We start from the raw sequence: 15389 nt of genomic DNA, 5'->3' as shown, positions 1-15389 counted from the left end.
ATTCTCCAGGCAAGAACACTGGATTGGGTTAATTTATAGCTTAATTTAGGAATAATTTTGTCAATGAGTTGAAAACTCAATCTAAAATTCCTGGTTTTCATAAGTACTATTAAAATAATAAAGCTTATTAAAAAATTAAATTGATACAGATGTATGTAAAGGCAAAAAATTAATAAGGCCTTCTTAAAATATTTCCTTATCACCTTCCCAACTTCCTTTCATTCCTTTTCATTACCTTGAGGTAATTTTTATGAACAGTTTGATGGTATCTTTTCATACTCAGCCATACATTTACCAGCTTTTATGTGTACATCCACACACAGGTTTTTACGTTTTGTTTTGTATGTATATGAGATCATTAGTGATAAAGGAGTCAGAATACATATACAGTGTATATCCATGTATTGTAATCCTCTATAGATGCACATTCACATTTTTCTTTTGTCTGCCACTAATAAAGCTGTGTTCAACAATCTTGTACATACTTTTCCACATTTGTTTATTTAAGGAGAATTTCTAGAAAGGAATTGCCAGCTAGAAGGGAATGAACATATAATTTAAAATTTGAAGATACCAAGTTATCTTCAGGAAGTAGCAATGATACTCCCAACTGCAGTATAGGATGGGACTTTTTTCTCACACTCCCCTGAAACTGAACATACACATCTTTTATATTTTTTGCCAGTCTGTAAGTTTGAAACAACATCTAGCTCATAGTATGTCTCTAAGGGTCACACATGTGAAACGACTGGCTAATTGTCAGCGTCCCCCTCCCCCCTTTTTTTCCCTGAAGCTGCCCAATCTGGCAGTAAAATACAAGCAAGGGCTATAAAATGTCAGAGAATCTTAACGAATACAATTTACCATCAGACTTCATTTGAGGCCTCAAAGGAAAAAAAAGAAAACCAAAACCAACATTAACAACGCATATGGTCTGAAGGGATGGATCAGACGTAATGATAACTGGATGTTGAGTGCTGAAGTGGGATGTTCCCCTTTTAAAAATAATACACCCCCGCCCTCCCTCCCACCCCCTAAAAAGAACGGCGTTCCCCAGCCTGCCTTTGTCTCGGGAGCCACGTAGCGCTCCTGCCGAGGAAGAGCTTCTTTCTGCCCCAGGGCCCCGTGCCGTCGGAAGCGCTCGGGCCAGTGTCCGTCTGGGCCCAGGCTCTCCATCAAGCCGCCCAGAGCTGGCCCTTTTCTGACAAAATCCCACCGAAGTCCGCAACCCTTCCACGTTTGCAATTCTGTTCTCTGGAGGCTTGGTTCTGGAGACTGCAGGCTTATTTGACCTGCACAGTAAAGAATCTGCCTGCAACGCGGGAGACCCGGGTTCGATCCCTGGGTCGGGAAGATCCCCTGGATAAGGAAATGGCAACCCACTCCAGTATTCTTGCTTGGGGAATCTCATGGACAGAGGAGCCTGGCGGGCTACAGTCCATGGGGTCGCAAAGAGTCCGACACGACTGAGCGACACACACAACACACGGAATACCGCGCTAAGTGCCAGACTACTTGGGCGCCAGCGCTTCGCGACGTCGCCACCGGGATTGCCTGTGGGACAGTGCCAGACTCAATTGCGGTCAGATGGATCCATCCCATTTTCAGTTCAACGTCTTTAGCCTGGATCTCGGCTTAGTTCAACCTAAACATCTTCTTGGAACTTTATTTTATTCCAAAATCTACGAGGTGGGATCTCAACCTCGGACCCGGTGACTGTGTGAGCCCCGCAAAGGGAATTCGCAGTCGAGGGGGCCCGGAATCACCAAAGAGGGAGCCGGGCCCCGTGAGGATGGAGGAATCCTTAGGGTCCAGGCAGCAGTGGGACCCACTACCTCGCGAGCTCTGCTCACACCTGGCTCAGATATCAGGCAGTAGTGGTTGTGATTGGTGGGATTCGGCGGAAAACCTGCTGGCCTCTACCACAACGGTTCTCGATTGGCTTCGGCACACAGTCGCTTTTCTGTAGTCCAAACCTAGAGCCGCTTGGTGATAAATACTGCCTTAAAAGGCGTTTGATAACAGTTTTACGTGTTGTAAGGCAAACGGTTATTGGTCGCAGGGCTCACGGATTCGGTCGGTAGTAAACACAGCGAGGTTCTTGGGACCCTGGATTGGTCAGCTTTCCGGGCACAGAGTAAATTCCTCCGGATTCCGAGCATCGACTGGCTGCCCTTCTGACGCTGCCCCGCCCTCTCCCCTTCTGATTGGTTGCAGCTCGGGCTGGGAGAGGAGGAGGAATGCCGTGGAGTATGTGAGTCGTGTTGCGTCACTTCCGTTTGCTGTGGGCAGCCGCCGCGGTATTCTCAGAGTGCGGTGGCGAACTGGCTGAAGGAGCTGAGGGACTAGAGGCGGGGTGGGCGGAAAAGGGAGGAATCCCATCACGGAGGCGCCAGCCTGGACGTTTCCACGTCCTCCGACACTGTCGGGTGGGATCGGAGAAGGGTCACCGCCTCCTCCTTCGAAAAGGGGGGCGGAGCCCTGCTCAGGTGAGGCGACCCTGTCAACGCGAGCTATGGTGGCGCGCGCGGGCGCGCTCACGTGGAGACGGTTGAGCTCTAGGGGTGCTGGGTGGGCGGCGCGAGCGGGGTCTAGTCCCGGCGTCCAGACGCGCGCAGACGCGTACTGGTTCCCCTCCACACCCCACCCCCGCCTACCCTGTCTGTCTTTCTGAGGGAGTATTGTTAACCCTCGGAACGGAGGGTGGGAGGCTAGTGGGAGGCGTGTTCTGCGCAGGCGTCCCCCGTGTCCCGACGCCAGGCTGTCTGTCCGCAGGGTGGGGCGGGGGTTCTTGCCCACTTGCATCTGCCGGCGGGCGACGTTGGTTACGGGGCTCGGGTGGGAACGGCTTGCGACCAACAGCCTGGCGAGGTGAATAGAAGATCTGCGGGATGGGGTCGGGTGGCTCCCTTGCCCCCATCCTGGGTCTGTTTGAGCTACGAGGTTTCATTTCATCAGAGCAAGGCCAAGGCGGTCTGGAATCGGGAACCGGAGGCTGACCCTGCACGGATGGAGTTAGTGTTTTGGAATGCCCCAACTTATCAGAGGACTAAAGTGTTTATAGGCATTTATTGGACGGCCTCCGCTTCCAGGCTTCGTGCTAGGAGCTGTGGGGAATGCAGTGGGAAGAACAGCCTTGCCCCCTCCTCCTCTCGTTTGGAGGACATAAAGATTTATACTACTTAGATACTAACATTAGGCAGTAAATTAAAGGGGGGGGTCGAGGGTTAGGTTGTTTCCTTCTAAAGAAAGTCCTTTGTCGTTAAGTCAGTCTGCTTTCTGGCATCGTGGAGGGTACTGTGGAAGCTAATTTCTAAATAGGACCCAAATTCTAAATAATTTGGAGGAAAAAAATATAGGTAAAGGCGCAGCAAAGTCTTGAATACTAAGTAGTATGCTTGGGTTCTGGTTAATTTTAACGAATGAAAGTAAGAAACCCTTCACCTTCAAGAATTGAAGCAAAAATATTTCCAAAATATGCTCATATACCTTTCAGTTGTAGTAGGTAGAAGATATTACGTACATTGGGATCTTTCTTTAGAGGTTGAAGAGAATGCTGTGCCTTAGACATCACTGATGATTTGTTATCCTTGTACTGGCTGTTGTGATTTAGATGAAAGAAGGTGGGTTAGGTGTCTCATTGTTTTCTGGAGAAACTGCATTCTGTTTTTGTGGTTTCCGTGGTGAGTGTGGTAAGCTAAAAGATTAGCAAAGAGAGAAAGAGACCAGGTGGAGAGAGGAGAAAGAGAGGATTTTGGAAAAAAGCCCCTAAACCAAGGGAAGGCCTCCTTCTACTGCTTTAGTCTGGTCTGGAAATCCCAGGAAATTTGGGAAGACTGGCTTTGCCACCATGTTGGCTTGGTGACCTGCCAGGTAAGACTTAACTGGTTAAGGGCTTGTTCTGGGCTCTTGTGTTTTGCTAAATAAAACAAACCAGGACTTTTAGAGTCCTGAAATCAACATGTTTTCTTGCTTTCCCTTTTCTTTCCTAAAATTTGTGTCTAAACATGGTTCGTAGGGGATACTGGCAAGCTGTATTCTGGCTATTTGAAGTGTCTAGCAAAATCCTGAAAGTGATCAGATTTGGAAGAAAAGCATTTTAGAGTGGGGTGTTTTGCTAAACTTAGGGGGTCAGTGCTCTCAAAAGAGGCTTTGTCTCAAGACTATCACGAGAAGTTGAAGTCATTAAAAAAATACTTGGGAACAGAATGCATGTAAATGTTTAGTATTTAAAGTACTTAGCGTGAATTATGTTGGAGTTCTTTAGTAAGGGCAAGACTTAAAAATATCTTATATACAGTGAGAAATGACAAAATTTGCTCTAGTGCTGTACAGAATCTTGAATCTGCCTCAAATTCTTTTTGGAATGGGGAAAGAAAAGCCCAAGGTATTGATTCCATATTAGTCTAAAGGTTTTTTTTTTTTTTTTTTTATGTAAGTCTATTGTAAACAGATACTTTTCCTGTCTGTCAGTTTTAAGAATATGAGTTCCTTTTTTTTTTTTTTTTTTTTACCGTATTTAGCATTTCTCAAATATGGATGCTGTCCAGTAGAGCCAGATTTTATGAGTGTAGCAGGTGGGATGGAATGTAACTCTACAAGGCACCTTTTGTCTAAATATAAAGTGAACTGAGGCTAAAAGACCAGCTGTTTCTGAGTGAACTATTGCTCTTACAGTTGTTTTCATCATTTCCATCACTGAATAGTGGCTTTTAATCTCCAGATTCCAATTTTAGGAGGTGCCTTGCATTTGACTAATTATACATTTATTAAAAGCTTTGAGTTACCTTTCTGACAGCTAAAACAGATTAGGAATTGTGTTAGAGTACTGACATTTTAGTGTAATATAGATAGATTATGGTTTTAGTATCTAAGATTATTTTATCTGTAGATAATTTTCCTTGTGATATTCTAACATATCTGAATGATACGTTTAAGGTTCCAGTATTTCCTCGATTCTAAACCGCATTCTGTTCACATTTTAGTATTAACGACCCAGGGGGTGGGGGTGGGGTGCCCTAAGTGAGCATTCTGCCATAGTTTAATTGGCAGCGCTTTCCCCCCCTAATGTTACATGAAATGGGGTTGCACTTTATAAGCACTGGCATCCTAGATTTAATGAAACATGGTACTATTAAAAGACTTTTGTATCCAATTAATTCCATGTTAATTGTAACCAGTAAGTTTCCAAATCTGCCTTTGCACTAAAAAGAAAGTTTGTTACTGAAAAGAATCCCATTGGAAGTAATATTTTTCCTTATATAGATGGAAACTAGCAAACTGATTTGTTTCTTTGACATATTTTAAAGGATGATTGAGTGCTGGGTCTGCTTTTTGGAGACTATGCTTGGTGCTTGTTACTTTGTGTACTTGATAACAGTTTACAAATGCTTTATTTCCTGCCTCTTAAAAGTTTAAAATAATCAGGGTGAATCACTCCCCCTTTCTTCTGTACAAGATGTTGTTAACTTGGTGTAATTGATTTTTCAATACATCTTAATTAGTGAGTTATAATTTAAAATCCACTCAGCTGTCTTTCTTTAAAAATGCAAGACCTTCAATTTTGTAGTCCTTCCGTTTTCATCTCTACTGCAGAGAGGATCTGCGAAAGTACAGGGAGAAGAAAACCCACTGTTTGGGGGTTCAGTTTTGAGAAGAATCACAGATAATACAAAAATCTAAGCACATTTGGTAATATACATTGTATTTTATTTTGAATAGAATGTTAAAAGCAGCTCAGCAGGTGAAGTATCAGTTGCTTGCTGAATACTCTTGATTTGATAAATAATTCATAATGAAGGGATATACTGCTTTGAAAGTAAACTTAGTATAATAAATGAATTAAATCTATTTTTCATCTTCTTCCTGAAAAGGCACCATCAATAATAGTGTCTCCAGTGCTTCAGAATGGCTTTCTTCTTGATAAAAGTTGAGGTTTTTTTCTTAAGAAATATGTATCTTGATCTGTCAGGGGTAAAAGGCAATAAAGGCTGTTTTTAAAAATTGCTGAAAAGGTTGTGTGTGGCAAGGGCAACTCAAATGGGTGTCAGGCAACATTTTCTAAATAACAGAAAATATATTTAGACTTCTTAAAAATGTTAAAAATATAGTCTTAAATATACAAGCAGCTAAAAGAAGCCATTGATGAATGGTTTCTATAGATTTTTTCATACCTTTGTGAAGTTTGTACCATCGTCTGAGTGTTAAGTGGCTACAGATGTTCTTTTATCTGGATAATCAGTTGGCTGGCTAGTCATTGTAAGTTTTAGGAAAATGTAGCACCTGAGAAGGGAACATTTCTGGGACAATACAGTGCAGGTGTAAAGTTCTGAACAGGATAAAGCAGCAAAGTTTGTTGTAAATTATTTTGAAGTTGAAGTTCAGTACTATCAGACTCTGTCCTGGAACTGACTGACTTGGGCATGCCCATCTTTCAGACAGCATCCTGCTGGTGGGCCACCATCTTGGCTGACCATCTCCCTGACAGGTTTAGGCAGATCAAGATCTTCCCCTTTTAGCAGGTGATCCTGCCACGGGGAATGCATTCTATTACTCAGCCCCTCTTCTCCCCAAAGCTCTGCTCTCTGATTCTTGTTTGGCACCAGCCTCTTGGAGGGCAGGGTTGGGAGGAGCGATAGGCAAGGAGCAGTGGAAGGAGAAGAAAAAGCTTATCTTGCATCCTGCTGACCTTCCAAACTAGGGTCTGTTGGCAGTGGCAAAGGCTTGGCAGTGTGGTCTTTGGTGCTGGCAGCGTGTAGTATTGGCATTAAAGGAGGATTTGAGGAAGAGAAGAGCAGCCCATGCTCCCAGCTCTTTCAGAACCCTTACTCTAATTTTCACTCCTTAGCTGTTATTTTACACACCTTTCTTTTCACTCAACTTTCAGTTCTTGACCCTGACCTTGCTTTTCAGCTTCATCCCTCCAATCTCCTAATCCTTATTCCTAACCTTTGCTCACAGTCAGTTCAATTCAGTGCAGTTGCTCAGTCGCGTCCGACTCTTTGCGACCCCATGGACTGCAGCATGCCAGGCCTCCCTGTCCATCACCAACCTGGAGTTTACTCAAACTCATGTCCATTGAGTCAGTGATGCCATCCAACTATCTCATCCTCTTTTGTCCCCTTCTCCCACCTTCAATCTTTCCCAGCATCAGAGTCTTTTCAAATAAGTCAGGTGGCCAAAGTATTGGAGTTCATCAGTCCTTCCAATGAGTATTCAGGACTGATTTCCTTTAGGATGGACTGGTTGGATCTCCTTGCAGTTCAAGGGACTCTCAAGAGTCTTTTCCAACACTACAATTCAAAAGCATCAATTCTTCAGCGCTTAGCTTTCTTTACAGTCCAACTCTCACATCCATACATGACTACTGGAAAAACCATATCCTTGACTAGACGGACCTTTGTTGGCAAAGTAATGTCTCGGCTTTTTAATATGCTGTCTAGGTTGGTCATAACTTTTCTTCCAAGGAGCAAGCATCTTTTCATTTCATGGCTGCAGTCACCATCTGCAGTGATTTTGGAGCCCAAAAAAATAAAGTCTATCACTGTTTCCTCTGTTTCCCCATCTATTTGCCATGAAGTGATGGGACCAGATGCTGTGATCTTAGTTTTCTGAACATTGAGCTTTAAGCCAACTTTTTCACTTGCCTTTTTCACTTTCATCAAGAGGCTCTTTAGTTCTTTGCCTTCTGCTGTAAGGGTGGTGTCATCTGCGTATCTGAGGTTATTGATATTTCTCCCAGCAGTCTTGATTCCAGCTTGTGCTTCTTCCAGCCCAGCGTTTCTCATGGTGTACTCTGCATATAAGTTAAATAAGCAGGGTGACAACATACATCCTTGACATACTCCTTTTCCTATTTGGAACCAGTCTGTTGTTCCATGTCCAGTTCTAACTGTTGATTCCTGACCTGCATACAGGTTTCTCCAGAGGCAGGTCAGGTGGTCTGGTATTCCCATCTCTTGAAGAATTTTCCACAGTTTGTGGTGATCCACACAGTCAAAGGCTTTGGCATAGTCAATAAAGCAGAAATAGGTGTTTTTCTGGAACTCTCTTGCTTTTTCCATGATCCAGCGGATGTTGGCAATTTGATCTCTGTTTCCTTTGCCTTTTCTAAATCCAGCTTGAACATCTGGAAGTTCACGGTTCACATATTGCTGAAGCCTGGCTTGGAGAATTTTGAGCATTACTTTACTAGCGTGTCACACTAGTATTAATAATTGTGTACTGTCTCTCTGAATATTCTCTTATCAGCCACTGGGCCTGTGTCTTCCTGGTGGCTGAAGTTTTGTGGTTGGACCTAGGTTCATACCTCTTCTCCTTCACTTACTGTACTAGTCAGATGATGTTGGCCCTAGACATGGGGATGACAGTCACTGCTTGACCATCCATCCATAAGAGAGAATATGTACCCACAGGACCTGGCTCTTAGTAGGCATTCCACCCTTTCATCCAACTAATTGAAGTATAGTGGTAAGTGTAGTGCAGTGTTACTTAAATTGCACAAGTGCTTTGACTGTTTTCTACCATCATAACAGGTTAAAAGGCATACTTCATGAGTGAACTTGGAAGGTAATATTGCTGAGAAAATGCTAAGTAATTTGTTTTGTAAATTTGAGTAGCACAATATATGTATAAATTGAAGGCTACCTTTACACTAAAGTTCCATTTATTCTGTTTTTTAAAGTGAGATTCCACATATATGCATTTTCCATATATGTGAAACTTAACCTATTTCAGTGCTATTTCAAACTTTGTGAATCCTTAGAATTCCTCTACGCATTTAAAAATTGTTGATGACTCCAAAGAGTTTGTGAGTTATAGCTATGATATTTAACATATTAGAAATTAATATTGAGGGAAAATTTTAAGTGTTCATTAAAAATAATAAACCTATTACATGTTAACATAAATAACATATTTTTATGAAAACTGTTTTCCAAAACAAATATCTAGTGAAAAGAATGGCATTTAAAAAAAATAAATTTTATTTTTTAGAACAGTTTTTGATGTATAGAATGTGAAGATAGTACAGAGTCCCCATAAATATAAACCCACACCCTGCTTCCCTATTATTAACATCTAACATTAGTATGGTACATTGGTTATAATTAATGAACCATTATCAATACTTTATTATTAATTAAAGTCCATTCTTCATTCAAGCTTTCTTAGTTGTTTACCTCCTGTCAATTTTCCGTTGCAAGATCTCATTGCTAAATATAATGACATTACATTTAGTCATTTTGTCACCTTAAGCTCCTGGCTGTGACAGTTTCTCATACTTTCTTTGTTTTCAGTGACTCTGATAGTTTTGAGGAGTACCAGTCAGATACTTTGTAGGATATCCCTCAGTTGGGATTTGTCTGATTTTTCCCACAATTAGACGGAGGTTATGGGTGTCTTCGGGGAAGACCATCCTCATGACAGGAACATATGGTACATACCAAGATGGAGACTATCAACATGATTTATCACCGTTGATGTTGCCTTTGGTCACCTGGCCGAGACAGTGTTGGTTGGATTTCTCCACTGTTATGTCCCTTCGCTCCCCTTCCCTCCCCTCCCTTTCCATCCCTTACCCTGGGAGGAAGTCACACTAAGGTGTGGAGAGTTATGTTCCGGCCCCTTTAAGGGCAGAGTAGCTACATAAATTATTTGGAATTTGTCTGCACAGCAGATCTGTCTCCTCTCTCATTTGTTTAATCATTTATATCAATATTGACCTCTGGATATTTATATTTTGGGTTATAATTCAGTACTATTTATCTTTTTGTTCAATTGTTCCAACTTTGGTCTTTGAGAGCTCTTACTCCTGTTGGGTAAGAGCTTTCACCTACTTCCATTATCATGTTTGTTCGCTTGAAGCACTTCCTTACACTTTAGTACTGTGAGATGCTGCAGGCTTATTTTGTATATTTCCTGCCCCAGTCCTAGAACTATCTACTTCTTCAAGGAGCCCTGGTTTCTTTTTTTAGAGAATTGTATTTGAAACCAAGTTCTAGGTACCAAGAATGCTTGGAATGGCAGTATTTTACATTTTTTGCAAATCGCTTTAATGTCTAATAGAAGACAGGTGGATTCTCATACTTGCTTCTAATATTCTAATTGATGTGATATATTTTTTTTTATTTTTATTTTTGGCTGCACTGTGCGGTATGCAGGATCTTAGTTCCCCAGTCAGGGATCAAACCTGTGCCCCCTGCCTTGGGAGTGCAGAGTCTTCACCACTGGACTATCAAGGAAGTCCCTTGTGTTATACTCTTGATTAAAGCCTGAAAGAAAAATCCAGCATCTCACAAATGTGTAGTTGGAAGGAAGAGTATTTTAGTAGCTTTTTCAAATGAATTTGGATATTCTGATACTGTAACAAACTTGACAGATGTAATTTTCTTAAGTGTTTAGTTGCTGTAGGATGTGAAGCCATATCATATTGTTGCATTAAAATATATTAGTTTATATCTTGCACTTTGAATTTTTTTACCCATATGTTTTGTAATATGATTACAACATTGGATGTTTGGAAAATATTGTTTCGCTGAGTTATGCAAATCTTTCAAATGTCGACCCACTTATTATACAGTATTTTAAAAATCACATGACATTAACATTACCAATGGTCTCGTTAGAAGACTTAGAGCTTTGGGATGCTTTGAAGCCTATGGTGGCAAACACAAATTTTCCAAAAGGTTTGTTTTCACCTGAAAGCTCAAATTTTATCATAGGCAGCAAATACTGTAGATCGTTTTCATTGAAATGACAGGCTCATTTCATTTTCAAGAAAATGTCTGGCAGATACTCAAGTCTGAATAACCATAGTTTGTCTGTTGTTTGTTCTTCCAAGTAAAAATGGTATTTGAAGAAAACAGTTCAGCTTATGACTCAAAAATTACACAAGTAGTTTTCCTTGAGACAACGTATTTCAATATGCAGTACAATTGCTTCAAGTGCACTTCACATTTCATCTCATTTATTCTTAAAACCTTTTCAAGAATAAAAATTAGTGATAAAGAAGGGAAAGGGAGATCAGATACCCTGTAGAGTCAGCTTCCTTGTGCTAGTGGCTTGTCCAACACAGACAGAGACTGCATTCTGGCCAGATGGTTCCTGCTGTCCAGTTCAAGCTTAGATGGCCAGCCTTCCCATCTTCATCAGTTCTGTGAGCAAACCAGTAACCTCTCAGCAACTTATTACCTTTATGCTGCAACCCAGAGCCCTGACATACTGTGAACAATACATTAAAAAAAGTGCTTTCTACAAAAGTTATCTGGAAAAAATGATAGTCTTTAGTTCAAAGTTGTGTGCCTCTCATGGTTCACTTTTCTGATGACTCACAGTAGTCATTAATATCCGTTATGAGCATTCACTCTCCAGTACCTGTCTTTCTAGCCTTACCTAGTTTGCAGCCACAGTGAATACATGGCTTCCCCCACCTCAAACCTTTCCCTGCCTTTACCTCTGTCTAGAATGTACTTTACATCTACAGTTTATCCAAATCCAAACCAATAATTCCTAGCTCTGTTATCAGAACCACCATGAAGCTGAAAATACCCTTTGCCTTCTCTGAGCTCCTGAGCACCATCATCTCTTAGGTGGCACTTAATGCTTTTCTCTTTGAGCTATGGTTATCTGTGGATGTCTTGTTGCCACTAAGCCCCTGTGACAGTAAAGACTGACTATGCTGTAGAAATTCTCTGATCCACAGTGCTTAATCTTAAACAAAGTAGAAGCTTTAAAATGTTAGATGAATGAATTTGTAAATCAAATTCACAAGCACCTTCCTTGGCTTTTAAGATCTTTAGGTTTAGTAGCCCGTCTAGTACATGCTGCTGGGCCCCTTTCCCCCTTCGTGGGTCAGCTGTCCCTTTTTGCAGCTGTCAGCATGCAGCCGCCTCTGGTTCTCATTCTAGAATTTTTTGTGCCTGTCTTCAGTTAGTTAGAAAACTAGAAAAACTTGAATTTTGTTTGTTTGAAACAAAAGACTGTTGTGAGGGCTTCAGGACTTTCCTATGAGGAAATCTTTCATATATGTGTAGGCTTTGATCTTTGTTTTGGATTTCTGAGATTTCTTCTTTCTGACTTCTGGCTGATTTTAGGGATAGTTGTGATTCTCAGGAAAATGACTTGTTGGGTAATATGGTGTTATATTTCATCTATATACAGAATTCCAGTGGTTAAAATGCCTTATGTCCAGTGCAGGGGGCACAGGTTTGATCCCTAGTCGGGGAAGTAAGATCCCACATGCTGCATGAGGGGCCAATAAAATATCTAAAATTACTTTACAAATACTTCATTGAGTTTGTATCAGGCACTTTGGGAGAGAGAGGGGAAATATAGTCCCTGGCCTCAACAGGCGGTTTTATTTTATTTATTTATTTTTTTTTCAACAGGCGGTTTTAGTAGAAGCATTTTGACTTTGCACTGGAGTATAAGTAGGGCGCTAATAACTTATTCAGACTGAATTATAAAGTTCAAGGTCAGCTAATTCCTAGGGATTTTTCACTGGAAAACAAGGTGGTGAAGTGGGAGCATTGAAGAGTAGGGTGAGATGGTAAGGGCTTCTGGCATTAGCTTGACATCCCCAGTCATGCTCATGTTCAGTTATTTATGGACTTCCTTTTTAATAGACTTAATCTGTCCAATTTTGGCTTCCCAGGTGGTGCTATTGGTAAAGAATCCACCTGCCAGTGCAGGAGACATAAGAGACACGGGTTCGGGTTGGAGAGATCCCTGGGTTGGAAAGATACCCTGGTGGAGGGCATGGCAACCCATTCCAATATTCTTGCCTAGAGTATCCCATGGACAGAGGAGCCTGGCAGGTTACAATCCATAGGGTCACAAAGAGTCGGACATGACTGAAAAGTCTTAGCACACAAGTCCAATTTCTGAACCAGCCCTGACACAACAGAACCAGAGATACCATGAAAGTAGTCATATCCAGTGGTTAAGAATCAGGCTGCTAATGCAGGGAACATGGGTTTGATCCCTGATCCAGGGAGATCCCACATGCTTTGGCACAACTGAGCCCTTGCTACATGACTGCTGAGCCCACATGCAGGGCTGCATCCCTGAAGCCTGCATGCAGGTTAAAGAAGCGTGCATGCCTAGAGCTTGTGCTCTCCAACAAGAGAAGACACCACAATGAAAAATTTGCTTGCTGCAACTAGAGAAAACCCATGCCCATCAACAAAGACCCAGCACAGCCAAACTGAAAGAAAGAAATTAGGCTGATGGATGTGGTATCTGAAGCTAACCTTGGGCACCTGCGTGCCTAGCTAGTCTCACTTAGTTGGTCAGATCAGAATATGGATGAATTTTAGGATTCCAGGACTTGGAACCCCATCAAAATCCTAGCCTTCTTGACTGGGACCTTGCCTGTTTTGTACTCTTATACATTCATTTTCACTTTTGTCATCTCTACAAGTAGAGGGAAAGTTCTGTTTATATTTCTGCTAGGGTTTTATCTAGATTAGGGATATTGAACATAAGAGTTCTTAGAATGTTAAGATGCTTCTTAGTGGTGGAGCCTTGCAGGTCCTCCCTGGCAGATGGGCAGCAGATTGCTTGCTATGTGGTAGATGATGTTGGAGTATGGGTGTACTTTTCTTTACAAACTAAGTATATTGTTGAAAAGCATGTGGGTAGGTTAGTATATAAATCAGATAGTTTAAAATGGGCTATTAACTGGCTTGTTCTCCTAGAACACAAATGAAGTTTTTTTTTATTAGTCTAAGTAAAGCACTATTAGGAAAGTGAATCTGCTGAGAAAACAGTTAGCTCTTGAGTAATAAGCAGTGGTATAAGTGTATTTTCTTAATTATATTTAGTTTGGAGGTTACTAACAGTCTGTTCCTACAGATAAATATTGTAGTGTACACTTGCTTCGGGTCAAACACAGTTCAGTTTATTTGCTCAGTTGTGTCCAACTCTTTGCGACCCCATGGACTGCAGCACGCCAGGCCTCCCTGTCCATCACCAACTCCTGGGGCTTACTCAAACTCATGTCCATCGAGTCGTTGATGCCATCCAACCATCTCATCCTCTGTTGTCCCCTTCTCCTCCCTCCTTCAATCTTAGAAATTGGTAAATTATTTGCGGTATCTGCTGCCATATAGATGCAGTCATGTTTTGAAATCTTTTAAAAAGACATGAAGCTTTTTTCCTTGGTTTGAAGGCTTCAGACAGGCAGCTTTTCATAGAACACTTATCTTCTTAGCATGAGCTCTTTTATAGCTTTTAGACTGGATCTCTGAGTTTGTTAGAGATGCTTGTGAGTTTTGAATAAGCATGATCTTGATTCATGACTCCTTTCCATCACATTTCATACCTCCCAAACTGACTGAAGTTTTAAAATACTCTTTTTAGATCCAAAAATGTTTCAATATAGCCATGTTATTTATATTTTTTATAAAGATTATGATTTGAGCTTTACTGTGTGACAGAGATCCAACATGAACCTGGTTAAGGTAAAGGGGAGTTTGTTGGCTCATGAAATAGAAAGTCCTAGAATCATACCAACTACAGTCATGGCTGGATCCCAGGGTCTTGATGTCATCAGTACATTGTCTTTGGAATTGCTTCCTTCAGTGTTGGCTTCATTCTCAAATAGGCAAAAATCGACACCATCAGTGTTAGACACATCTCCCTCACAGCTTGCAGTCTGAGTGAAGAGAGTATCTCTTTTCCTCTCTCTTTCTCATTTTGTTTGAGATAGTCAGTCCTTGCTTTTTCTCTTCTCTAACATTGGCATTGATAAGGATCTCAGTGAGGGACTTGCCCGGAGATCCAGTGGTTAACCCACTCTGAGTGCAGAGAGTGTGGGTTTGATCCCTTGTTTCAGAACTAAGATCCAGAATGCCATGCGGCACAGCCCCCCCCCCCCCCCGCCCAAAAGGATCCCAGTGAGTGAAAAATATGAAATGCTTAATGAATTTGTGTGTCATCCTTGCACAGGGCCCATGCTAATCTTCTCTGTATGGTTCCAACTTTAGTATGTGTGCTGCCAAAGCAAGCACAAGAATATCTTTTTTTTTAATGGTACCAGCAGAAGTCCCCAGGGCAGACTCTAATTCTGGTATGGCTTGGGTCCCATATCCATCTCTGAAACAATCCCTGTAGTCAAGAGAAGTGGTTACCAAATTAGCCAGGCCTCCCTGGATCTTCTGGAACTCATAGGTTTGGGGAAATTCATCTGTTCCATGTGGACTAAGAATGGTTTAAAAGTGATTTTCCCCAAAGATATTAATAGACAGACACCCCTCCCCCCAGATATTAATAAAAATGTCCCTTGGGGATTGTATTTGAATATTGATTTGTTGGGAGATGCAAAGTTTCACATTGTTTCAGTTATTTATTGCTGTGTAACAAATCAAAGACCATCCCCAAGAAAAAGA

General features: G+C 41.6%; 1 protein-coding gene and 1 non-coding gene across 5 annotated transcripts in view; one reads left to right on the top strand and one right to left on the bottom strand.

The window, feature by feature from the left end:
• Window positions 1-2126: 2126 nt before the first annotated feature.
• Window positions 2127-15389, top strand: part of ZBTB5 (zinc finger and BTB domain containing 5) — a 28904-nt gene continuing 15641 nt past the window's right edge. The window contains exon 1 of one of the 4 annotated variants that reach the window (XM_044940046.2): window positions 2127-2254. In XM_044940046.2, coding sequence (XP_044795981.1) covers window positions 2241-2254 — 14 coding nt within the window. In that variant the 5' untranslated portion in view covers window positions 2127-2240. The other 3 variants (XM_006063491.4, XM_006063493.4, XM_006063492.4) reach the window with 3 other exon arrangements.
• Window positions 14905-15011, bottom strand: LOC112584046. The gene has a single exon (XR_003108405.2). It is a non-coding gene; the product is annotated as a U6 spliceosomal RNA (small nuclear RNA).

The sequence above is a fragment of the Bubalus bubalis genome, chromosome 3 (assembly GCF_019923935.1).
Source record: "Bubalus bubalis isolate 160015118507 breed Murrah chromosome 3, NDDB_SH_1, whole genome shotgun sequence".
In the NCBI taxonomy this organism is placed as follows: domain Eukaryota; kingdom Metazoa; phylum Chordata; class Mammalia; order Artiodactyla; family Bovidae; genus Bubalus; species Bubalus bubalis.
This window is presented reverse-complemented; position numbering and strand designations above follow the sequence as displayed.